General features: G+C 43.3%; 1 protein-coding gene across 1 annotated transcript; it reads left to right on the top strand.

The window, feature by feature from the left end:
• Positions 1 to 17,195: 17,195 nt before the first annotated feature.
• LOC121443198 (uncharacterized protein C2orf78 homolog) lies at positions 17,196 to 23,237 on the top strand. Its single transcript, XM_041644871.1, has 3 exons — positions 17,196 to 17,202; positions 19,189 to 19,950; positions 21,370 to 23,237. Exons 1-3 carry the CDS (start codon positions 17,196 to 17,198, stop codon positions 23,235 to 23,237), a joined length of 2,637 nt encoding a protein of 878 aa, XP_041500805.1.
• The last annotated feature ends 2,066 nt before the right edge of the window (positions 23,238 to 25,303 follow it).

Consider the following 25,303-nt stretch of genomic DNA (forward strand, 5'->3'; position numbering starts at 1 on the left):
TAAACCGATCAGACTTACACCTGATTTCTCTATGGAAACAATGAAAGCCAGAAGGTCCTGGATAGAAGTACTGCAGAAGCTAAGAGACCATGGATGCAAGCCCAGACTACTATACCCAGCCAAGCTTTCGTTCACTATAAATGGAGTAACCAAGACATTCCAGGATAAGAACAAATTTAAGCAATACGTAGCCACGAATCCAGCCCTACAGAAAGTAATAGAAGGAAAACCGCAACCCAAGGAATCCAACATTGCCAACACTGCCTACAATAACTCAGGCATCTAGCGACCCTTCACTAGCACAACTCAAAGAAGGGAGACACACAAATTCTACTTCCAAAAACAACAAGAATATCCGGCATGAACAACCACTGGTCATTAATATCACTTAATATTAATGGTCTCAACTCACCTATAAAAAGGCACAGGCTAAGAGATTGGATACGAAAACAGGATCCAACATTCTGCTGTTTGCAAGAAACACATCTCAACCACAAAGACAGGCATCTATTCAGAGTAAAGGGTTGGGAAAAGGTCTTTCAAGCAAATGGTCCTAAGAAAAAAGCAGGTGTGGTCATTTTAATTTCTAACAAAACTGACTTCAAACTAAAATCAATCAGAAGAGATCGAGATGGACACTTTATACTCATAACAGGAACAATTTGTCAGGATGATGTCTCAATCCTGAATATTTATGCCCCTAATATAAAAGCACCCATGTATGTAAAAGAAATATTACTAAAACTCAAGGCAGGTATCAAACCACACACACTAGTAGTAGGAGACTTCAATACACCTCTCTCAGCAATGGACAGGTCAATCAGACAGAAACCTAATAGAGAAGTAAGAGAACTACTGGAGGTAATGAAGCAAACGGACTTAACAGACATCTATAGAACATTCCACCCAAATAGGAAAGAATATACCTTCTTCTCTGCAGCCCATGGAACCTTCTCGAAAATTGACCACATACTCGGAAACAAAGGAAACCTCCACAGATACAAAAAAATATCAGTGTCCACCTGCGTCTTATCAGATCACCACAGATTAAAGTTAGAATTCAACAACAATCCTACCTCCAGAAAGCCGACAAACTCATGGAAACTGAACAGTCAACTACTGAACCACACCTGGGTTAAGGAAGAAATCAAGAAGGAAATTAAAGTCTTCCTGGAATTCAATGAAAATAGAGAAACAACATACTCAAACCTATGGGACACTATGAAAGCAGTGCTAAGAGGAAAGTTCATAGCACTAAGTGCCCACTTAAAGAAAACAGAGAAAGCATACATCGGAGACTTAACAGCACACCCGAAAGCTTTAGAAAAAAAAGAAGCAGACACGCCCAGGAGGAGCAGAAGACTGGAAATAATCAAACTGAGGGCGGAAATCAACAAAATAGAAACGCAGAAAACAGTCCAAAGAATCAATGAAACAAAAAGTTGGTTCTTGGAGAAAATCAACAAGATCGACAAACCCCTATCCAAACTAATTAAACGACAGAGAGAGAACACGCAAATAAATAAGATCAGAAATGAAAAGGGGGACATAACCACAGACACAGAGGAAATTCAGAGACTCATTAGATCTTACTACAAAAGCCTGTATGCCGCAAAACTAGAAAATGCAAAAGAAATGGACATGTTTTTAGATAAGTGCCACATACCAAAGCTAAACCAAAACCAGGTGAACGATCTAAATAGACCTGTTAACGTGAAGAACTAGAAACCGTTATCAAAAATCTACCTTCCAAAAAAAGCCCAGGACCAGATGGTTTCAATGCAGAATTCTACCAGAACTTCCAAGAAGAGCTAATACCTATACTCCTTAATGTATTTCACAATATAGAAACAGAAGAGTCATTGCCAAATTCCTTTTATGAAGCTACAGTTACCCTGATACCAAAACCACACAAAGACCCAACCAAGAAAGAAAATTACAGGCCTATCTCACTCATGAATATCGACGCAAAAATTCTCAATAAAATACTGGCAAACCGAATCCAAGAACACATTAGAAAAATTATCCATTATGATCAAGTAGGCTTCATCCCAGAGATGCAGGGCTGGTTCAACATACGCAAATCTATCAATGTAATCCAGCATATAAATCAACTGAAAGAAAAAAAACCATATGATCATTTCATTAGATGCTGAAAAAGCATTTGACAAAATTCAACACCCCTTTATGATAAAAGTCTTGGAGAGATTAGGGATACAAGGGTCATACCTAAATATAATAAAAGCTATTTACAGCAAGCCGTCAGCTAACATTAAATTAAATGGAGAAAAACTCAAAGCCATCCCACTAAAATCAGGAACACGACAAGGATGTCCACTCTCTCCATACCTCTTCAATATGGTGCTTGAAGTTCTAGCAATAGCAATAAGACAACATAAAGGGATCAAGGGGATTCGTATCGGAAAAGAAGAAGTTAAGCTCTCGTTATTTGCAGATGATATGATAGTATACATAAGCGACCCCAAAAACTCTACCAAAGAACTCCTACAGCTGATAAACACCTTTAGTAATGTGGCAGGATACAAGATCAACTCCAAAAAATCAGTGGCCTTCCTATACACTAAGGATAAGGAAACAGAGAGGGAAATTAGAGAAGCATCACCTTTCACGATAGCCACAAATAGCATAAAATATCTTGGGGTAACTCTGACCAAGGACGTGAAAGATCTATTTGACAAGAACTTTAAGTCTTTGAAGAAAAATTGAAGAGGACACCAGAAAATGGAAAGATCTTCCTTGCACCTGGATTGGGAGGATCAACATAGTAAAAATGGCAATTCTACCAAAAGCAATTTATAGATTCAATGCAATCCCCATCAAGATCCCATCAAAATTCTTCACAGATCTGGAGAAGACAATAATCAACTTTATATGGAAAAACAAAAAACCCAGGATAGCCAAAACAATCTTATACAACAAAGGAGCGTCTGGAGGCATTACCATCCCTGACTTCAAACTCTACTACAGAGCTACAGTATTGAAAACAGCTTGGTATTGGCATAAAAACAGAGAAGTCGACCAATGGAATTGAATAGAAGACCCTGACATTAACCCACAAACCTATGAACACCTGATTTTTGATAAAGGAGCTAAAAGTATACAATGGAAAAAAGAGAGCATCTTCAACAAATTGTGCTGGCAAAACTGGATGTCAACCTGTAGAAGAATGAAAATAGATCCATATCTATCACCATGCACTAAACTCAAGTCCAAATGGATTAAAGACCTCAATATCAGTCTGAACACACTAAACCTGATAGAAGAGAAAGTGGGAAGTACTCTACAACACATGGGCACAGGAGACCACTTCTTACATACAACCCCAGCAGCACAGACATTAAGGACCTCATTGAATAAATGGGACCTCCTGAGACTGAGAAGCTTCTGTAAAGCAAAGGACACTGTCGCTAAGACACAAAGGCAACCCACTAACTGGGAGAAGATCTTCACCAACCCCGCAACTGACAAAGGTCTGATCTCCAAAATATATAAAGAACTCAAGAAACTAGACTGTAAAAGGCTAACCAACCCAATTATAAAATGGGGCATTGAGCTGAACAGAGAATTCTCAACAGAAGAACTTCAAATGGCCAAAAGACACTTAAGGTCATGCTCAACTTCCTTAGCGATCAGGGAAATGCAAATCAAGACAACTTTAAGATACCATCTTACACCTGTCAGAATGGTGAAAATCAAAAACACCAATGATAGCCTTTGTTGGAGAGGTTGTGGAGAAAGGGGTACACTCATCCATTGCTGGTGGGAATGCAAACTTGTGCAACCACTTTGGAAAGCAGTGTGGCGGTTTCTCAGGAAATTTGGGATCAACTTACCCCTGGACCCCGCAATACCACTCTTGGGAATATACCCAAGAGAGGCCTTATCATACAACAAAAGTATATGCTCTACTATGTTCATAGCAGCATTGTTTGTCATAGCCAGAACCTGGAAACAACCTAGATGCCCTTCAATGGAAGAATGGATGAAGAAAGTATGGAATATATACATATTAGAGTATTATTCAGCAGTAAGAAACAAGGACTTCTTGAATTTTGCATACAAATGGATGGAAATAGAAAACACTATCCTGAGTGAGGTAAGCCAGACACAAAAAGAGGAACATGGGATGTACTCACTCATATTTGGTTTCTAGCCATAAACCAAGGACATTGAGCCTATAATTAGTGATCCTAGAGAAGCTAAATAAGGAGAACCCAAAGAAAAACATATAGGCATCCTCCTGAATAGTAACCTTCAGCAAGCGATGAAAGGAGACAGAGACAGAGACCCACATTGGAGCACAGGACTGAATTCTCAAGGTCCAAATCAGGAGCAGAAGGAGAGAGAGCACGAGCAAGGAACTCAGGACCATGAGGGGTGCACCCACACACTGAGACAATGGGGATGTTCTACTGGGAACTCAACAAGACCAGCTGGCCTGGGTCTGGAAAAGCCTGGGATAAAACCGGACTCTCTGAACATAATGGACAATGAGGACTACTGAGAACTCAAGAACAATGGCACTGGGTTTCTGATCCTATTGCACGTACTGGCTTTGTGGGAGCCTAGGCAGTTTGGATGCTCAACTTACTAGACCTGGATGGAGGTGGGGGGTTCCTTGGACTTCCCACAGGACAGGGAACCCTGATTGCTTTTCGGGCTGAGGGGGGGGGACTTAATTAGGGGAGGGGGAGGGAAATGGGAGGCGGTGGCTGGGAAGAGACAGAAATCTTTAATAAATAAATAAATTAAAAAAAAAGGCACAGGCTAAGAGATTGGATAAGAAAACAGGATCCAACATTCTGCTGTCTACAAGAAACACACCTCAACCACAAAGACAGGCACCTACTCAGAGTAAAGGGCTGGGAAAAGGCTTATCAAGCAAATGGACCTAAGAAACAAGCAGGTGTGGCCATACTAATTTCTAACAAAGTTGACTTCAAACTTAAATCAATCAGAAGAGATGGAGAGGGACATTTTATACTCATAACAGGAACAATTCATCAGGAAGAAGTCTCAATCCTGAACATCTATGCCCCTAATATAAAAGCACCCACGTACGTAAAAGAAACATTACTAAAACTCAAGGCAGCCATCAAACCGCACACACTAATAGTAGGAGACTTCAACACTCCTCTCTCACCAATGGACAGGTCAATCAGACAGAAACCTAAAAGAGAAATTAGAGAATTAATGGAGGTAATGAAGCAAATAGACTTAACAGACATCTATAGATTATTCCACCCAAAGAGGAAAGAATATACCTTCTTCTCTGCAGCTCATGGAACCTTCTCGAAAATTGACAACATACTTGGTAACAAAGCTAACATACACAGTTACAAAAAAATATTAGTAACCACCTGTGTCTTATCAGATCACCATGGATTAAAGTTAGAATTCAACAACAATGCTACCCCCAGAAAGCCTACAAACTCATGGAAACTGAACAGTCAACTACTGAACCATACCTGGATTAAGGAAGAAATAAAGAAAGAAATTAAAGTCTTCCTTGAATTCAATGAAAATAAAGAAACAACATACTCGAACTTATGGGACACTATGAAAGCAGTCCTGAGAGGAAAGTTCATAGCACTAAGTGCCCACCTAAAGAAAACAGAGAAAGCACATATTGGAGACTTAACAGCCCACTTGAAAGCTCTAGAAAAACAAGAAGCAGACTCACCTAGGAGGAGTAGAAGACTGGAAATAATCAAATTGAGGGCTGAAATCAACAAAATAGAAACACAGAAAACAATCCAAAGAATCAATGAAACAAAAAGCTGGTTCCTGGAGAAAATCAACAAGATTGATAAACCCCTATCCAAACTAATCAAACGACAGAGAGAGAACACGCAAATTAATAAGATCAGAAATGAAAAGGGGGACATAACCACAGACACAGAGGAAATTCAGAGACTCATTAGATCTTACTACAAAAGCCTGTATGCCGCAAAACTAGAAAATGCAAAAGAAATGGACATGTTTTTAGATAAGTGCCACATACCAAAGCTAAACCAAAACCAGGTGAACGATCTAAATAGACCTGTTAACGTGAAGAACTAGAAACCGTTATCAAAAATCTACCTTCCAAAAAAAGCCCAGGACCAGATGGTTTCAATGCAGAATTCTACCAGAACTTCCAAGAAGACCTAATACCTATACTCCTTAATGTATTCCACAAGATAGAAACAGAAGGGTCATTACCAAATTCCTTTTATGAAGCCACAATTACTCTGATACCAAAACCACTCAAAGACTCAACCAGGAAAGAGAACTACAGGCCAATCTCACTCATGAATATCGACGCAAAAATCCTCAACAAAATACTGGCAAATCGAATCCAAGAACACATCCGAAAAATTATCCATTATGATCAAGTAGGCTTCATCCCAGAGATGCAGGGCTGGTTCAACATACGAAAATCTATCAATGTAATCCAGCATATAAATAAACTGAAAGAAAAAAACCATATGATAATTTCATTAGATGCTGAAAAAGCATTTGACAAAATTCAACATCCATTTATGTTAAAAGTCTTGGAGAGATTAGGGATACAAGGGTCATACCTAAATATAATAAAAGCTATATACAGCAAGCCGACAGCTAACATCAAATTAAACGGAGAGAAACTCAAAGCCATCCCACTTAACTCAGGAACACGACAAGGCTGTCCATTCTCCCCATACCTCTTCAATATAGTGCTTGAAGTTCTAGCAATAGCAATAAGACAACATAATGGAATCAAGGGGATTCGAATTGGAAAGGAAGAAGTTAAACTTTCGTTATTTGCAGATGATATGATAGTGTACATAAGCGACCCCCAAAACTCCACCAAAGAACTTATACAGCTGATAAACAGCTTTAGTAATGTGGCAGGATACAAGATCAACTCCAAAAAATCAGTCGCCCTCTTATACACAAAGGATATGGAAGCAGAGAGGGATTTCAGAGAAGCTTCACCATTCACGATAGCCACAAACAGCATAAAATATCTTGGGGTAAATCTAACCAAGGAAGTGAAAGATCTATTTGACAAGAACTTTAAGGCATTGAAGAAAGAAATTGAAGAGGATACCAAAAAATGGATGGACCTCCCTTGCTCTTGGATTGGGAGGAACAACATAGTAAAAATGGCAATTGTACCAAAGGCAATTTATAGATTCAATGCAATCCCCATCAAGATCCCATCAAAATTCTTCACAGATCTGGAGAAGACAATAATCAACTTTGTATGGAAAAACAAAAAACCCAGGATAGCCAAAACAATCCTATACAATAAAGGATTGTCTGGAGGCATTACCATCCCTGACTTCAAACTCTATTACAGAGCTACAGTAATGAAAACAGTGTGGTACTGGCATAAAAACAGAGAAGTCGACCAATGGAATCGTATAGAAGACCCGGATTTTATCCCACAAACCTATGAACACCTCATTTTCGATAAAGGAGCTAAAAGTATACAATGGAAGAAAGAAAGCATCTTCAACAAATGGTGCTGGCACAACTGGATGTCAACCTGTAGAAGAATGAAAAGAGACCCATATCTCTCACCGTGCACAAAACTCAAGTCCAAATGGATTAAAGACCTCAATATCAGCCCGAACACACTGAACCTGATAGAAGAGAAAGTGGGAAGTACCCTACAGGAGATGCGCACAGGAGATCGCTTCTTATGTGTAACCCCAACAACAGAGACATTAAGGGAAACATTGAATAAATGGGACCTCCTGAGACTGAGAAGCTTCTGTAAAGCAAAGGACGTTGTCACTAAGACACAAAGGCAACCTACTGACTGGGAGAAGATCTTCACCAACCCCGCAACAGACAAAGGTCTGATCTCCAAAATATATAAAGAACTCAAGAAACTAGACTTTAAAATGCTAATTAACCCAATTAAAAAATGGGGCACTGAACTGAACAGAGAATTCTCAACAGAAGTTCAAATGGCCAAAAGACACTTAAGGTCGTGCTCAACTTCCTTAGCAATCAGGGAAATGCAAATCAAAACAACTTTGAGATATCATCTTACACCTGTCAGAATGGCTAAAGTCAAAAACACCAAGGATAACCTTTGCTGGAGAGGCTGTGGAGGAACGGGTACCCTCATCCATTGCTGGTGGGAATGCAATCTGTGCAACCACTGCGGAAGTCAGTGTTTCGGTTTCTCAGGAAATTCGGGATCAACTTACCCCTGGACCCAGCAATACCACTCTTGGGAATATACCCAAGAGATGCTCTATGAAATGACAAAAGCATTTGTTCAACTATTTTCATAGCAGTATTATTTGTAATAGCCAGAACCTGGAAACAACCTAGATGCCCTTCAATGGAAGAATGGATGAAGAAAGTATGGAATATATACACGCTAGAGTACTACGCTGCGGTAAAAAACAATGACTTCTCGAATTTTGCATGCAAATGGATGGAAATAGAAAACACTATCCTGAGTGAGGTGTCCCAGACCCAAAAAGATGAATATGGGATGTACTCACTCATAATTGGTTTCTAGCCATAAATAAGGACCACGGAGTCTACAATAGGTGAACCTAAAGAAGCTAAGTAAGAAGGTGAACCCAAGGAAAAACATATAGTTGTCCTCTTGGCTAAGGGAAGTAGACCAAATTTCCGGGGAGAAAATGGGATCTTGGGGGTGGGGTGGGATGGGGGTAAGGGGAGATGGGGAGAGAAAAGGTAGAAGGGAAGGAGGGGGGACCTGGGAAACAGGAGAATTGGGATAAAGGAAAGGTGGATAGGGGAGCACGGAACCACAATTCTTAGTTAAGGGAGACACTTTAGGGTGGGCAAAGACTTGACCCTAGAGGGGCTCCCTAGTGCCCAAGATGAGGTTCCCAGTTAGTTCCTTGGGCAGCTGAGGATTGGGAACCTGAAATGACCCTATCCTAGAGCAATACTGACGAATATCTTGCATATCATCATAGAATCTTCATCTGGTGATGGATAGAGATAGAGACAGACACACAGAGGAGCACTGGACTGAGCTCCCAAGGTCCCAAGGAGGAGCAGAAGGAGGGAGAACATGAGCAAAGAATTCGGGACCACGAGGCGTGCATCCACCCACTGAGACAGTGGAGCTGATCTACGGGGAGCTCACCAAGGCCAGCTGGAATGTGACTGAAAAAGCATGGGATAAAACCGGACTCTCTGAACATGGTGGACAATGAGGGCTGATGAGACACCAAGAACAATGGCAGGGGGTTTTGATCCTACTTAATGTGCTGGCTTTGTGGGAGCCTAGCCAGTTTGGATGTTCACCTTCCTAGATATGGACGGAGGGGGGAGGACCTAGGACTTAACACAGGGCAGGGAACCCGGACTGCTCTGTGGACTGGAGAGGGAGGGGGAGAAGAATGGGGGGAGGGGGAGAAGGGTGGGAGGAGGGGGAGAAGGGTGTGAGGAGGGGGAGAAGTGTGGGAGGAGGGAAGGGAAATGGGAGGCTGGGAGGAGGTGGAAACTTGTTTTTTTCTTTATGTTTTTTTTTTCTTCTTTTCGCAATAAAAAAAATCAAATTAAGTGTCTTGTAGAATAACACTTGTTGAACAAAGCTCAGGAATTATTTTACATATTAAAGCAATTAACAAAAAGATGTACTGAATTCTTCTCATGGACTTTAAGTCTCATTGTACTATTTATTCAATGAACAGATTTGATTCTGTATATTGTATACTGACAACAGCACTCAGTTCCCACCACCTGGCCATTCCTTAGCTCTCACCAAATATCTTAGGCAATGTTCTTCTGCTTTATACTACTGCTTACAATTTCATGAATGTCTATATGTAGAGATGTGTCACCAAGGATCCACATAGTGAGACTGGATAAGAAGATGTTTCTGTGGGACTGGATACATTTGGTACAATATAATTATCTCGAGTTCCAAGGATTCTCCTGCAATCACCTTGACTGCATTCATTGTTTTTACTGTAACCAGTTCCACTGTGTGCAGACGTCACGTATTTCTTATCATTTGCTCTGCTACTGGACACCAAGTTCAGGCCCTAACACAGGTATCCGAATCCTGAACAAACTGCAATGTACAGCAATGTGCAGAGCAATAACCCATCCAACGCCTTGGAACAGCATGGACAGGAGGAGTGGTAGACCTGGTTTGGTGTTTAAAGACACTGTATACTGAAATACACAGAGGGTACAATACTTCACATTACACCCACCAACTGACCTACGGAAGCAATACTTGCAAGTCCCCAACTTTCAGATAACTCTCCACTTCTTATATTCTGTACCATCTAGAAAGATCAAGTCCAACTGATCTTAGCTAAAATATCTCGATGGGATAGTCATTTTATTCTAGGGTAAAAAACCAGGCTACACTACTCTACCTGACTGCATTAGCTCTTACACTGCATTCCTGCTTGCATGACAGCCCCTGATATTTGGATGGACTGCATTGTACATGATCCATTTTGGCATAAGAGGCAATCATCTCACCACAACAGCAGACACAGCCACTGAGTATCAGCAGCCAAAACTTTTACAGTTTTTCCATCAGCACCAAAAGCACACAGAAAAGGAAGTCGAGAAAGGAGACAGACTGGAGCAGTTCCATCAACACTTGCAGCTACACTAATCTCACACAGAAGCACAAAGGTTTAGAAGGGAAATACAAAGGCCCATCCATTCCCTTCAATAAAACAGTAGGAGTTCCCTTCCCACTGTGACCTGTGATCCTCTGAGTCACAGGAGATTCTGTTGTGCATCACGGTACAACATAAAAATTCCCTTCTATGAAAGCCAGCCTGCTAGCAGGAAGGGAGATTACAGTTCAGTCCAAGTCTGACTTCTAGATATCCTACATCTGAAACAGAGGGACGGGACAATCATCTACTTCTTACTCATACCAAATAAAAGGATCCAAAGAGCTTCATCTTTTGGGAGGTCTTGAAGAGTTTCTTGACCGACATCTCCTGAGTCTTAAGATCATTTCTGGGACATAGAATATAGCAGGCATATGGCTTCAGTGAGTGCCACATTTCCACTCATTCAGGGTCCCATTTCTCAACTTCTCTAACTTACTTTTGCTCTCCTTGGAGATGCAATCCATAATTTTCAGGCACTGTGACGATACCACGGTACCACCGACGATAAGAAATGTTTCGTACACATGTGAGCAGGCTCTGTGCAGACCTGCCAATGCCAATTCTATCAGGGGATAGCCTTTGTGCAAAGTCACACACTAAGCAGATTCTCTAAATAGGGAGGGCAGTCTATTCCACCGCAGCTTGCAAAGATCCCCTCTCATGGAATTTTGTAATCTAGATAATACAACAAGTCCCTTCAGCTCCTAGTTTTCAGGATTCTCATGGGGCCAGGGCACATCATAACAGCTCCTACGCATCTGGTAGTATCAAACCAATCTCTTTACACTGACTCAAAGACAAGAACATGGCCATCGTATACCCATCCACTTGAATGGAGTGTTGAATTTACTTGAGTGTATTATTGAACACAGCATGGTCTGTGTTTTAGTTTGCTCTCACCTATATACTTGGCACAACTAAGAGTTTTGTCATTTTGAGTTAAAGACTTCAGGAGTTCATTGACAGGGTATGTGGATTTTAGTTAATTTCTTTCATAAAATGCAGTCAGCGTGAGTAATGTCACCTAACAATGTACATTCCTACAGAATGGGAGAACAAACACCTTCTCACCCAAGTCAACAGTAATGATCTTGTGGGATTACCCACGTTACTTGAAAGTGAAGGAATGTTGGGTTACAAGCACTGGGCATCATTTTTATATGTAGATGTGTAAAATAAAGCAAAAACTCACATGGATATGGTATATGGGACAGGAAATCAAAGTCCCTAGGGCTCTTTCATTAATGGAAGCCAGCAACACAGCTATGTAAAGTGCTCCCCTAGTAATGGGGCAAGGCACAAGAAAGACATCAGAGATCACCCACAACGCACTATTCCATTGACACCTCTGGTCCATGTTATTAATGGGAACCCCAAAATTGAATAATAATGAACAAATTGGTCAGAAAAATGCTTACTTTGCGATGCTACTTGGAGCACAACTGAGATACAACAGAGGGGCAATAGTGACGACTTCAAGTACCAATGCACACTCTCCTATTTAGCTTATATAGCATAAAACAAACCAGGATCCAAAGGAAAGAGGATAGTTCAATTCAGTGGTTGCCTCCCGGAAGTAGCCTCTCAGACTGATTGTGAAACATGATCTTTTTTTTGAATATTTATTTATTATGTATACAATATTCTGTGTGTATGCCTGCAGGCCAGAAGAGGGCACCAGACCCCATTACCCATGGTTTTGAGCCATCACGTGGTTGCTGGGAATTGAACTCAGGACCTTTGGAAGTCAGCAGGCAATGCTCTTAACCTCTGAGCCATCTCTCCAGCCCCTGGAACATGATCTTTATCATTAAATGACAGAGAAGGACCTAGTCTATGCTCGGCAATACTATACAAACACAGTGGAACTTGGAATATATAAGAATGTTGGCTGAGCAAATCTAAAGAGTGCCAGGAAGGAGAAATCACCTGTGGTCTCTGATTTACCTCTTACCTCAATGTACTGTCTTGGTCTCCTGTTCTGGATTGCTTAAACAATGGTCTGTAATGCATAACATGAAAGACAGTTGATCCTGCACCAAGTTAGCTGAGATTTCTCTGTTTAGGTCTGTATCTCATTTTTTAATTGGGTTATTTGAAATGTTGATGTCTAATTTCTTGAGTTCTTTACATATTTTGGAGATCAGTCCTTTGTCTGATGTGGGGTTGGTGAAGATCTTTTCCCATTCAGTAGGCTGCCTTTTTCTCTTATTGACTGTGTCCTTTGCTTTACAGAAGTTTCTCAGTTTCAGGAAGTTCCATGTATTAATTGTTGCTCTCAGGGTCTGTGCTACTGGGGTAATATTTAGGAAGTGGTCTCACGTGTCCATGCATTGAAGACTACTTCCCATTTTCTCTTCTATTAGGTTCTGTGTGGTCAGATTTATATTAAGATCCATTTAGACTTGAGTTTTGTGCATGGGGATAGATATGAATGTTCAACATCCTTAGCAGTCAGGGAAATGAAAATCAAAATAACTCTGAGATACCATCTTACACCTGTCAGAATGACTAAGATCAAAAACACCAACGATGCTTATGCTGGAGAGGATGTGGAATAAGGAGAATACTCATCCATTGCTGGTGGGAAAGAAAACTTGTACAAACACTTTGGAAATCAGTATGGTGGTTTCTCAGAAAATTGGCCATCAACCTACCTCAGAATCCAGCAATGCCACTCCTAGGCATATTCCCAAAAGATGTTCAATCATACTCTAAAGACGTTTGTTTGACTATGTTCATAGCAGCATTATTTGTAACAGCCAGAACATGGAAACAACCTCAACCAATGAATGACATCTTGAAATTTGCGTGCAAAAGGGTGGAACTAGAAAACACCATCCTGAGTGAGGTAACCCAGACCCAAACAGATGAATATGGTATGTACTCACTATGTGTGTATGTAAATAAGTGGATACTAGCTATAAACAAAGGATATTGAGGCTATATTTCATAATCCTAGTGAAGGTAATGAACAAGGTGAACCCTAAGAAAAACATATAAAGATCCACCTGGGAAGGGGAAATAGACAAGATCACCTGGCAAAATTGGGAATATCGGTGTAGAGGGGAGAATGGAGGATGGAAGGGGAAGAGGAAAGTAGAAGGGGAGGGGTGAGGAGAACTTGAGGGAATAGGATAGTCTAGATGGAGGAAGGTCAGAGATGAGAGCAAGGAAAGAGATATTTTGATTGAGGGAGCCATTATGGGACTAGTATGAAACCTTCGCTCTAGAGAAATTCCCAGGAATCCAAAAGGATGACCCCAGCTAAGACTCTAAGCAACAGAGGAGAGGGTGCCCGAACTGGCCTTGCCCTGTGAACAAACTGATGAATATTTTAAATATCACCATAGAACCTTCATCCAGCAATTGATGGAAACAGAGGCAAAGACCTGCATCAGAGCACGGAACTGAGCTTCCAAAGTCCAGTTAAAGAATGGGAGGAGTAAGAATATGAGCAAAGAGGTCAAGACCATGATGGGGACACCCACTGAAACAGTCTACCTGAACTAATGGGAGCTCACCAAATCCAGCCATACTGGGAAGGAACAAGAAGCTAAATAAGAAGGTGAACCCAAAGAAAAACATATAGTTATCCTCCTGGATATTGGGAGTAGACAAGATTGCCGGGCAAAAAACTGGGATCTTGGGAGTGGGGTGGGATGGGGGTAAAGGAAGATGGGGAGAGAAAAGTGAGAAGGGGAGGATGGGGGGGTACTTGGGGGAATGGGATGGTTGGTATACAGGAAGGGTGGATATGGGAGCAGGGAAGTATATATCTTAATTAAGGGAGGGATCTTAGGGTTGGCAAGAGACTTGAACTAAAGGGGCTCCCAGGTGCCCAGGGAAATGTCCCCCGATTAGTTCCTTGGGCAGCTGAGGATAGGGAACCTGAAATGGCCCTATCCTATAGCCATACTGATGAATATCTTGCATATCACCATAGAACCTTCTTCTGGCGATGGATGGAGGTAGAGACAGAGACCCACATTGGAGCACCGGAATGAGCTCCCAAGGTCCCAATGAGGAGCAGAAGGAGGGAGAACATGAGCAAGGAAGTCAGGACCGCGAGAAGTGCACCCACCCACTGAGACAGTGGGGCTGATCTATTGGGAGCTCACCAAGGCCAGCTGGACTGGGACTGAAAAAGCATGGGATAAAACCGGACTCTCTGAACATGGTGGACAATGAGGGCTGATGAAAAGCCAAGGACGATGGCACTGGGTTTTGATCCTACTGCATGTACTGGCTTTGTGGGAGCCTAGCCAGTTTGGATGCTCACCTTCCTAGACCTGGATGGATGGGGGAGACCTTGGACTTCCCACAGGGCAGGGAACCCTGACTGCTCTTCAGACTGGAGAGGGAGGGGGAGAGAAGTGGGGGGACTGGGAGGGAAATGGAAGGCTGGGAGGAGGCAGAAATGTTTTTGTTTTTTTCCATAAAGAAATAAATAAATAAAAAGAAAATGTAACACCCGATTTTGTGTTACACCCTCGGTACAGTTCGCGAGCCCCTGTACCGAACGCGAGTCCAGCTAGAGCATGGAGATTGAAAAGAACAACACACAGAGACCAGTGTCATTCAAAGGAAGATCAGCCAAATGCCATTTATTCAGACTTGGGGAGATCTTTATGTTCCTAACTACTGCACAAGCATCTCTGCCCAGGCAGGTGGGAAATGACCATATTAACAAAGGAGTAAATGCCCTGCAGCTAATCACCAGGCAGGGCAGGGAGAGCACAGAAACACACAGGAAGCTTAGTTAGCTGATCATAAACTGTCCCCACGAATGCACCCCAGGAATAGGGGGACCAGGACCCTACAAGAAAAGCCAAAACAAAAAGAAAAATAATAAAAGAAAAAAGAAAAGAAAAAAAAAAGAATAGGACCAAACTAGTCCCTCTGAAAGTTGTTGACAGTTGCATGGCTGGGGCAGACTGAGGGGCCACTGACAATAGCACCAGAATTTATCCCTACTGCTTGGGCTGGCTTTTTGGGAACCCATTCTCTTTGGATGTATACCTTGCTCAGCCTAGATATAGTAGGGAGGGCCTTGGACTTTCCACAAACCAATGTGCATTACCCTCTCTGAGGATTGGATAAGGGTTGTGTGAGAGGATGTGAGGAGGGACTGGGAGAAGGGAAGAAGTGGTAACTTGGATTGGTAATTTTTTAAAACATAATCAATTAAAAACCATTCAGAGTAGCTGAGTCTAGGCAGCACAACAGCAACAAGAGACTGAAAAGGGGAACAGTTGTATCCATGCCCACCTTCAGCCATTAGGTTGCCTGTTCCTACCAGCAGCATCCAAATAAAAGCATCTTCATGATACTCAGTGGACCACTGATCTGGAAGATCAAAGTGGCATCACCCATGAGTGTAATGATGATGGGTCAGGCTGGTCCAAGAGTAAAAACATACAAAGAAGGGATGAAAGAATACGAGAGAGTTGTCAGTCCAGCATGGGCCAGCACAGAATAAGGAAGGACTGTAGGAGAAGCTGTTCTTCCTTTTGGAGACTACAGCTCCCAGCATCCCCCTGGACTGGAAGCCCCAAAAGCACAGGGCATTTCTTCCAGACGCCTGTGAGTTCCCCGTTAAAAACAGGGGTCACCACTAGCTCTCTCTCTCTCTTTCTCTCTCTCTCTCTCTCTCTCTCTCTCTCTCTGCCCTTCTCTCCTTTCATCTCTGCACACCTGTCCCTTACTTGTTGTTACCCCCCCATTAAAGTGCACCCACGTGGGACCGCAGCGTGTCTGTGTCTCCTTCCTAACCCCAAATTGCCCTGTGTCTCGCGTAATGTCTCCACTCTCTAACCCCACAAACAGACAAACAAGACAAAAAAGAATAACAGAAGCAACAAGAAGACAAGTGTCTTAGAGTTCATCAACATGCACGCAGCACACTGAGCCCTGACCTTGCACATAGTCACAAAGGAACACTTTGATCTCTTCCTTGGGTCATGGACAGATGCTGATGGCACAAAAGCCAGATGCACTGCAATGGCCTATCACCTGAGTTCCCTCAACAGCAGTTCTCCCTCCTGCCCAAGACTACTCACTGTATGTAAGTGTAGGCTGATGGGACACTTTCTGTTGGAAGGTGACGCATCATGTGTACATTACACACCGCTTCATCAGTGAACCTTATGAGAGCACTGCCATGATAGCCTAGGCTAAACGCCACGGGAAGTGGCACGTCCATGCCATGATTGCCTCTTTCACTAGCCCACACCTCAGCCTCCATGGCTACTGTTGGTCTCCTGGCATCTTCTCCAACCAATCCCATCTTCTAGTTAGGAATCGAACCTTCCCATTGGCTGTTGCCTCATTTATGACATCATTCTCCCTCCAACCCTACCAGCACCTGGTAGAATCTTGGTGTTTCCATGGTGATGACTGTAAACAACTTTGGATCATCACAGGTCCAGGTGACCAGTGACCAGTGAGTGCTGTCTGATACTGGACACACTTGCCACTGAGGTCAGCTGATCAGAAAAAGCCGACCGATTATCTTGCTCCATTGTACTTTGGATTGCTGATCCTCTCCCCTTGACCATGTCAGGTAAGGATAGAGACTTTAAAACATGTGATCTTCTCCATTGACTTTTACTATACTAGTAAATCTTTGCTGAATGTGGATAGTATTGATGTTGATATAGATATCTAGATTTGAATGTCACATTTAGCTTTGGTTCTTACTAAGTAGGTGATTTTAGACAAAAAGTTTATTCTCAAGTGTTTTCCATCCGCCTCAAGGAGTGAACAGTGTCACTATGCTTGGGTCCTGTACTGTTGGGTTTTCAGAAGAAAGTGAAGAGGGAATAAAATCAGGCTCTTTTGGATGGTATTAAACTACAGAGACACGGGAACATGAACAAGGCACGCAGAGATCTAGCACTCCACACCACTAATGAGACAGTCTCCCCCCACTACTGTTTCCAGTCTTAGTTTAAAATTCAGGGCGACTCTAACAGTATTGGTCACACCACGGATGGTGGCACACAACTATAATCACAACACAGAGAGAACTGGGTGGGATGGAGATCAGTTCAAGTCTGACATGCTCTACACTGGCCTCTCTCCATACTCACCAAATGAATATTGACTATGGACAAAATGGCGACTGCCATGTTGTGCAGTCACTTGGACTTCCCTGGATTAAACATGGAGAGTGGAAGAGAATAAGAGGACTGTGGAATCTGAGAAGGCAGTTGTTGTACTGAAATTAATATTGACAGTGTTGCTGGAAGGACAGACCCACAGGAAGTCAGGGAAGGGGGCAAACAAAGTACGGGTCTAGAAAGTATATAAATATATGAAGGCACACTGCAGAGGGGACCCTGGTGGTCCACAATGGTAGTTTAGAACACAATGTTGAAGACGACCACAGATTATAATCAAAACAGACAAGGCATTGTCATTTCCCAAGCCATGTTTAACCAAACGTACTGTTCAGATTAGTCTATACAAAGGTTCCCTGGCACATATAGAAAGAATATCCTGATCTGGTCCCTGGCTCTTACACTCCATCCAGACCACTTTCTGCCCAGTTCCCCATGTCTCATGTGCACTGGTGGTGTTGGATAGGATCAACTGAAGCTGCGAAGTCCAGTCAGTTAGAGTCTGACCATGGCAACTGACACGCTGTTGTGAGGGGGGATTCTCACACGGATTCCCCCTTAGAAGAGATAAAAAAACTAAGTTACTGAGGAGCTGTTAAGAAAACAATTTAATCAACAGATATTAAATTGAGAAGCAATCATATTCAGAGATGAACCCCATAAAACATTAGCAGTCTCAAGAGGACACACTAAACTGGTGCAAACACGAAGAAATGTTGTCAGTAGGTTGTATTTCTGAAATCATATTTGAATAATGCTTAAAAGTTATAAGATTATAAGAGATCCTCAATTATACAAGAAATGCAAGGGGAAAAAAGAGAGAGGGGGAAGGAATAATTACCGCAATTTGGTACACATTTGTTAAACATCATTTCAGAAAAAAACTCAATAAAATAGAGATTGGCCTGGTGGACATGGCAGGGGCTCCAGCACCAGCACTTTAGAGGCAGAAGCAGACCTGTCTGTGTGATTTCAAAGCCAGACTGATCAACGTAGAGTGAGTTTAGGTCACTCTATACTGTAAGATCTGCAGAGAACAGGACAAAGTTCCAGGTATGGAATATGCCTATGGGTCTCTTCCCAATAATAACCTCTGTTGTAGAATATATTTGCGAGGAAGTGTCCCAACAGGCACTAATATATTACAATCAGGAAAAAGGAGCATCGTGTCTAGATCTGAGTGAGCATTAAGCCAGATTGACCAGGATTTCCATGCCCACACAGGAAAAAGCAGACAGTTCATCTAGTGATTGTCATCCTTCAAAGCCCCACCGATCAATCTTAACCCATTTGCTTGGCATATGTAAGGGAACATAGATGCTAGACTCTCCCACTCAGTACATACAACCTGGAGATAACACAGTCCCTCCCAGGGGGTAGAAAGCTTCCATCTCAACTTTTTCCAACTCTCTTCTTGCTTCCTACAGAAAATTGCCAAAGTGCACCTTTCACTGGGACAGAATGTGCTCTGCAACCCTCTGTGCCTGTGCTGAGGAATGCCACACCCTCAGCAGGAACTGTGTGCAATTTCTATGGGGTCTGCACCCCAGCTGTGAGCTCCGCATGGCTCCTGTCATCAGACTCCAGCACATGCTGCCAGCAGCTCATGGACAGTGCCTGTCTTTACCAACGAGCTGGCACGACCATGCTGACTGAGCCAACTGACCAGAACCAGATCTCTACTTCGACATTTTCCTATCCAGGTGTTCTCCACTGGGATCTCAGAGAAAGCACCACCAGAAGGGAAGCTCCATTCCTGGATGCCCCTGTAACTGTCATTGACCAGAATACCACCCCCTCGTCTAGGTCTATAACAGCCCAGTGTGACAATACTTTCCATATCAATGCATTACCGCCATCCTATCCAACACTGTCTGTCTGCCTTGTACAGGCAACGCCATCAAATCTACCAGATCAACGATATATCCTGGCACCTTGCTACCTGGATGGAAGTCAGGTCTATTACAATGACCAGAACAGCCTGGGTCCTCCGATGGCTGAAGAATTCTGGCAATGCCTGCAGGCCTATGGCTCTGTGTCCTGCTCTGGGAATCAGGCTTCCTCTCTGCACCCAGGGATGGTGATGGCACTACAGGAGATTCAGCCAATGAACATCCAAACACCTTTCTCCACCTCTCCCATCTACTGGCCCACATCTGCTCAAACCATGCCAGACACCAGTCTTCAAGGTGAGTAAAGTCAGGAAAGGAGGTGTGAGATCAGCCCTCAGGGGAGACACCTTTCAGAAGTGGATGTCCACACAGAGGAAGAATGGGAGTCCTGACATGTAGGCTGTGGCTCAGGCTCATTACCCCTAAATTCAGTCTCTATAATGAGAGAGAATACAGGAAAGTGAGTGACATTCAACCTTCATTAAGACATGTCCAAGAACCACACCACAGGAACGCATTTCACTGCCAAGGCTAATCAGGCCCATGCAGCAGCTCACTAAAATCACCTCCTTCCTAATCTATGTCTCCAGATTCTAGATGACATCGAGAATTTTATCTGTTTTTCTACAACTAAGTTTCCCCTGAGTTGAAACTAGTATCCAGAGAAATGGAACCCTGAATCTGACCTGGAGGAAGTCTTCTCCCACACTCCAAGTGTCTGCTGTGACATTCTCTAACACTTAAGCTCTAGTGACAGTCTGCTTTGACCTGTGTAATATTGATAAGCAGGGTTGAAGCATCTCACCCTATCTGTCACGATCAACCTCTCTCTTTTTCTCTGTCTCTTTTCCTCCTCTACATCTCTCTTCCACTTTCTCTTTTTCTTTTTTCTTTTTTTCATTTTTTTTTTGGTTTTTCGAGACAGGGTTTCTCTGTGGCTTTGGAGCCTGTCCTGGAACTAGCTCTTGTAGACCAGGTTGGTTTCGAACTCACAGAGATCCGCCTGCCTCTGCCTCCCAAGTGCTGGGATTAAAGGCGTGCGCCACCACTGCCCGGCTCTCTTTTTCTTTTACTCTTTCTTTCTGAATCTTCAGCAGTGACCCAAGGCCAAGACTATGTAGACATGTTCTCTGTTACAAAGTTGATGCTCAAAGCTTTCGCAGTCTTACATTTTGACATCACTAACAAAAATTCTGTGAAACGTGAACCTTAAGGAATGTCGGGGCTTTTGAACCGCTTGCCTTTCAGAATTGAGGAACTGATATGGATACCTAAACCCAAATAAAAATCCAGGCTTCAGGGGCCATATGAGTAATACAATGAACAGAAAGAAACTGGTGGAGATGAGTAAGATTAGGAAACAGTGAGCAACACAACCTGTCTCAGAGCAAACTCCCAAGGCAATGAGAGGCACTGTTTCAAAGGAAAATGGGGGAGAAAGGGAAGAGCGCACACCAAGGAATTCTGTCACCTCCCCATGATCACTAAGCATGTACACACCACACAAACACAAGAGAAAACGTGATCTCACACGGTCATGAGAAACAAATGAGTAGTTACTATGTGTCTCCAAAGAGGGCTGCTTTCCCTGCTCCTCCAGCAGAGCTCATAGCAATGCCTGCAACACTGCTGCAGGAGCCTCAGTGCTCAGGTGCACTGAAAGCGGGGGTAGCATCTCACTTACCAGGCACTGACTTCGAACTTCCTCTTTTTCAGTGGTGGAGAGGGAGACAACCCTGGGGTTGACACCTTCAGGGCAGACACTGTGTCTGCTGCAGAGTCCAGACCTCGGCAATGCCTGCACCCAGGATGCCCAGATGAAGACAGCACCTGTCAGTGGGAACAGGTCATTAATTGCCCTCATGCACAGTCCTTCTGAATTCCTGGCCTTGCCTCCAGCCCCAAGCCTGGAAAAGACACAGAAGAACAATGCAGATGAGATGAATGCTGAGCAATCAACACCTCTGGATTCCTATGAGGGCACAAAATGTAACCAAGACGCATCACCCCTCCCTTCAGCATACCCTGGCATGCAGCAGCCCTTGAACTACAGTGATGTTGGGAGCCTGAGGCAGAAGCTAGCTTCTCAAAATGCCACTTTGGGAAACAGTAGCCTTGGTCTGGAAGACCCTGAGGCTCTGCAGAGTGTCATGGAGTCTAGCAATGACTTTGCAGACATGACTACTCTGGTGGCAGATATTCACCTTCCCCAACTCTTAAACTTCAACACTGGCCTTGACCAAATGGAAGATCACACAGCAAGCCAAACCAAAGACTCCAAAGACATCAGGAGGGACCAGGCCCAGTCACGCACCAGCATCTTTAGTGGACTATCTGAACTGGGCATCAAGAAAAACCAGAAAGTCTCTGATGTGTTTCATGGAGCTCTTCAGGCCAGAACCCATCACGAGGATATGCTGAAGGAAGATGATCCTGGAACCATAGACAACACGGCCAACCACGTGCAGAGCAAATCTCAGATATTTGTACCCAAGAGGCCCAGCGTAGCAAGGGCACAGGGGAAAGAAAAGGCCAAGGACACCAGAGGAAACAGCTCCAAGAAAACAGAGGAGCTGAAGCCATCAAGTCACAGAGTCAAGGCAGAAGAGAAGCCCGCCATCCCAAAGACCAAGAGGAAGAGGAATCCACCTGAGCTCAGCCATGACAGCTTTAAGAAGCCTCGAACTCACCTCGGCATGCACATGCTGGCGTCTGTGCAGGTCTTTCACCCACTGGGGAAGAAGAGTGAGAGGAAAACTGGCGTCTCCTCCTCCCGGGCTCTGCTGAACTTGAGCAGCAACAAAGATCCCAGGACAGGCCCAACCGCCACATCCCTGGGAGATGCGCCCCGTGAGGGTCGAGGCCCTGGTAGAATCCCGGGCAATGCTCAGAGAACAGAGAGCAGTGCTCCCAAGCGGTGTCCATCTCTGTGCCTGGATGAGCTGTCCCCAGCTGGGAAGGTCAAATTAGTACCTCTGCCTTTCCTAGCCCTGGACAAGCCTCAAGACAGACCTGTTTCCAGAAAGCTTCACTGCCTGGCTTCGCACAGGCCCACTACAGCTTACCCAGTGAGGTCTCAATCCCACACTGCTAGGCAACCCAAACTCAAGTCATCCCAACCAGCTCCTGCCAGCACATCACTGATGGCCTCTGACAAGTCGGCTCTGCCAGTTGCCACCAGTGCCACACGTCCAATTAGAAGCAAGCCCATCCAGTCTTGCCCTGGGCCTCAACCGCCTGCCTCTTTGCCTGCACCCTACAGAGCATCATCTCACACTTCACTCCACAGGGAGCCTCTTTCTTTTGCCACAAACAAGACCCTAGATCCTCCCCAGCCTCAATCCCAATACCTGCGGCAAGATTTCAGCCACTTACCAATTCCTTGGAAGAAAGTCAACATTCCGGGGCCAGTCATCTCACAGCCTATCACTGAAGAGCAGAGGCCAGAGAGGGAGGCCATGAAGAGGCGGGCTCAACAGGAGAGAGAGAATGCTGCCAAGTGTACCTCTCTGGGAAAACCACAGCTTTTCCTTCAGAGGGAGAAAGATATGGAAATTTCGAGATATTATGGCTATGCAGTGTAAGTGCTGCCCAAACCTTTGGGACACAACGCTATTCATCACACACAGGTAAGATGTAGATACACATAGATATTCATGCATACATGAAGTTTAGAGGCTTAGCTGAATGTGTAGATATGTAGATACATACATAGTAATGCAGAATAATATTTAGATATATGCATATATGTGAAGGGAAAGAAATAGTTTATAAATTTATAAATACTTGAAGACATTATAAGTGACTGTAGAAACTTAAGACTGAGATTTTATCCATGAGTATATAGAGAGGGCTTTGATGTCTTCCTTAGAACTTTACTATTATTAATTTATGTTTCCTAATTATGTAATAATACATGTGACATAGATACAACATATGCTATAAGTCAGTGGTACTACTTATTTAATGTTAAAGCTGTAGCAAAAAGCTCTAGTGGCAATAAGATTATTTTCCTGGAATTTAATTTTCAGGATTCTAGGATGATGTGGGAGTCCCCTCTGTATGCTGTGAATATGTTTTATTACCACTGGTCATTAATGAGTAAATCTGTTTCAGCCAATGACTGAGCAGGTCAAAGCCATGTAGGAAATTCGAACTGAGATGTAGAGAGAAAGCAGGCAAACTCAAAGAGATGCCATGTAGCTGCCGAAGGAGAAAGATGCCTCAATGCCCGAACATTGCCAATAGGTCACAGACTCACGGTGATAACAGGTTAATATTACTTGGCTTTATTAAGATGTTAGAGTTAGCCAGGAATATGCTGGGGTCATTGGCCGAACAGTACTGTAATTAATGTGGTTTCTGTCTGATTATTCACGTCAGAGTTACTGAACATGGTAAGTTTCCTAGAGTGCATACTGTAAAGTGAACACACTACTGCTGTCGCCACATCTCCTCCCATTTCAAACCTCAAACACGAGCCCTTTAGACATCAGTACTCTGCCTGCATTTCATGATATGAAACATAGGGTCCATGTGTGCATAATCAAGATCCTACCTTGAAAGAAATTCTACAAGGCGGAGTATCTTTCTGAGATGGGTTGATTTGGATTACTGGGTTTGTCTCAAATTGTATCAATCTTTGAAATTATCCATTTAACATGTTTGTTTTTCGTGTGTGTGTGTGTGTGTGTGTGTGTGTGTGTGTGTGTCGTCCACATGAACTACTGCGTAACAAATGTATGGAGTGCCCAGAGAGGCCAAACCTGGGCATCAGTTCTCTGGAGTCTGTAATTAAGAGAGACTGAAAACCATCATGAGGTGCTCTGAATTCTACCTGGGGATTCTGCGAGAAAATCAAGTGTTCTTCTCTAAGGAGCCATCTCATCGAACCCGAGCTGAGTACACATAATGGACTGACATTTGATCGCCTGATATTTTCCTCCATCCTGACCTGTCCCTGAATCTTAACCTCCTTTCCCTATTCTGTGCTCTAACTGTTTCAGAGTTTGTAACACATTGTCCTCTGAGGCATATGGCATTAACCTTGTATGGGGTGACACATAAGAAATAGAATTAATTTATATATAAGTTTAGTTTCTTGAGACAATGTTTCTCTTCATATCACTGAATATTTGGGAACTGACCTCGCTAATCAGGCTAGCCTTGAAATCACAAAGATCTGCCTGACACTGCCTTTGTAATGCCTTTGCCTGTGTCCCTGCCTCAAGAGTGCTGGGACTAAAGGAATGCACCAAAATCCCAGGTGAAAGCACCTTCCTTTCTGTATATGTGGGTCACCGATTTCCCCACCATGATTATGTGAGGATGTATGTTAGCAACAGTACATTTTTGATAGCTACCAAAAGTCACAGAGGCTGAACTGCTTGCGCTTACAACTGTAATTCAACACAGGTTCATTGTTCTGAAAAATTGCTACTCAAACAGAGATCATAGGAACGCCTTCCCCATCACTATAAGGGCCTAAGTGGAGAGGGCACAGAAGGAGGGGAGCATCTCACTTACCAGTCACTAACTTCTTCCTTGACTCTTTTTCAGTGTTGGAGAAGGGGGTGTCCCTGGGACTGACACCTCAGGACAGACAGTCCATCAGTTGCAGTCCACAATGTTGCTAGTATTCCACCCTGGA

This window comes from Microtus oregoni, unplaced genomic scaffold (genome assembly GCF_018167655.1).
Source record: "Microtus oregoni isolate MIOR12 unplaced genomic scaffold, Mior012 000102F_ref0000329, whole genome shotgun sequence".
NCBI classification, from domain to species: Eukaryota; Metazoa; Chordata; class Mammalia; order Rodentia; family Cricetidae; genus Microtus; species Microtus oregoni.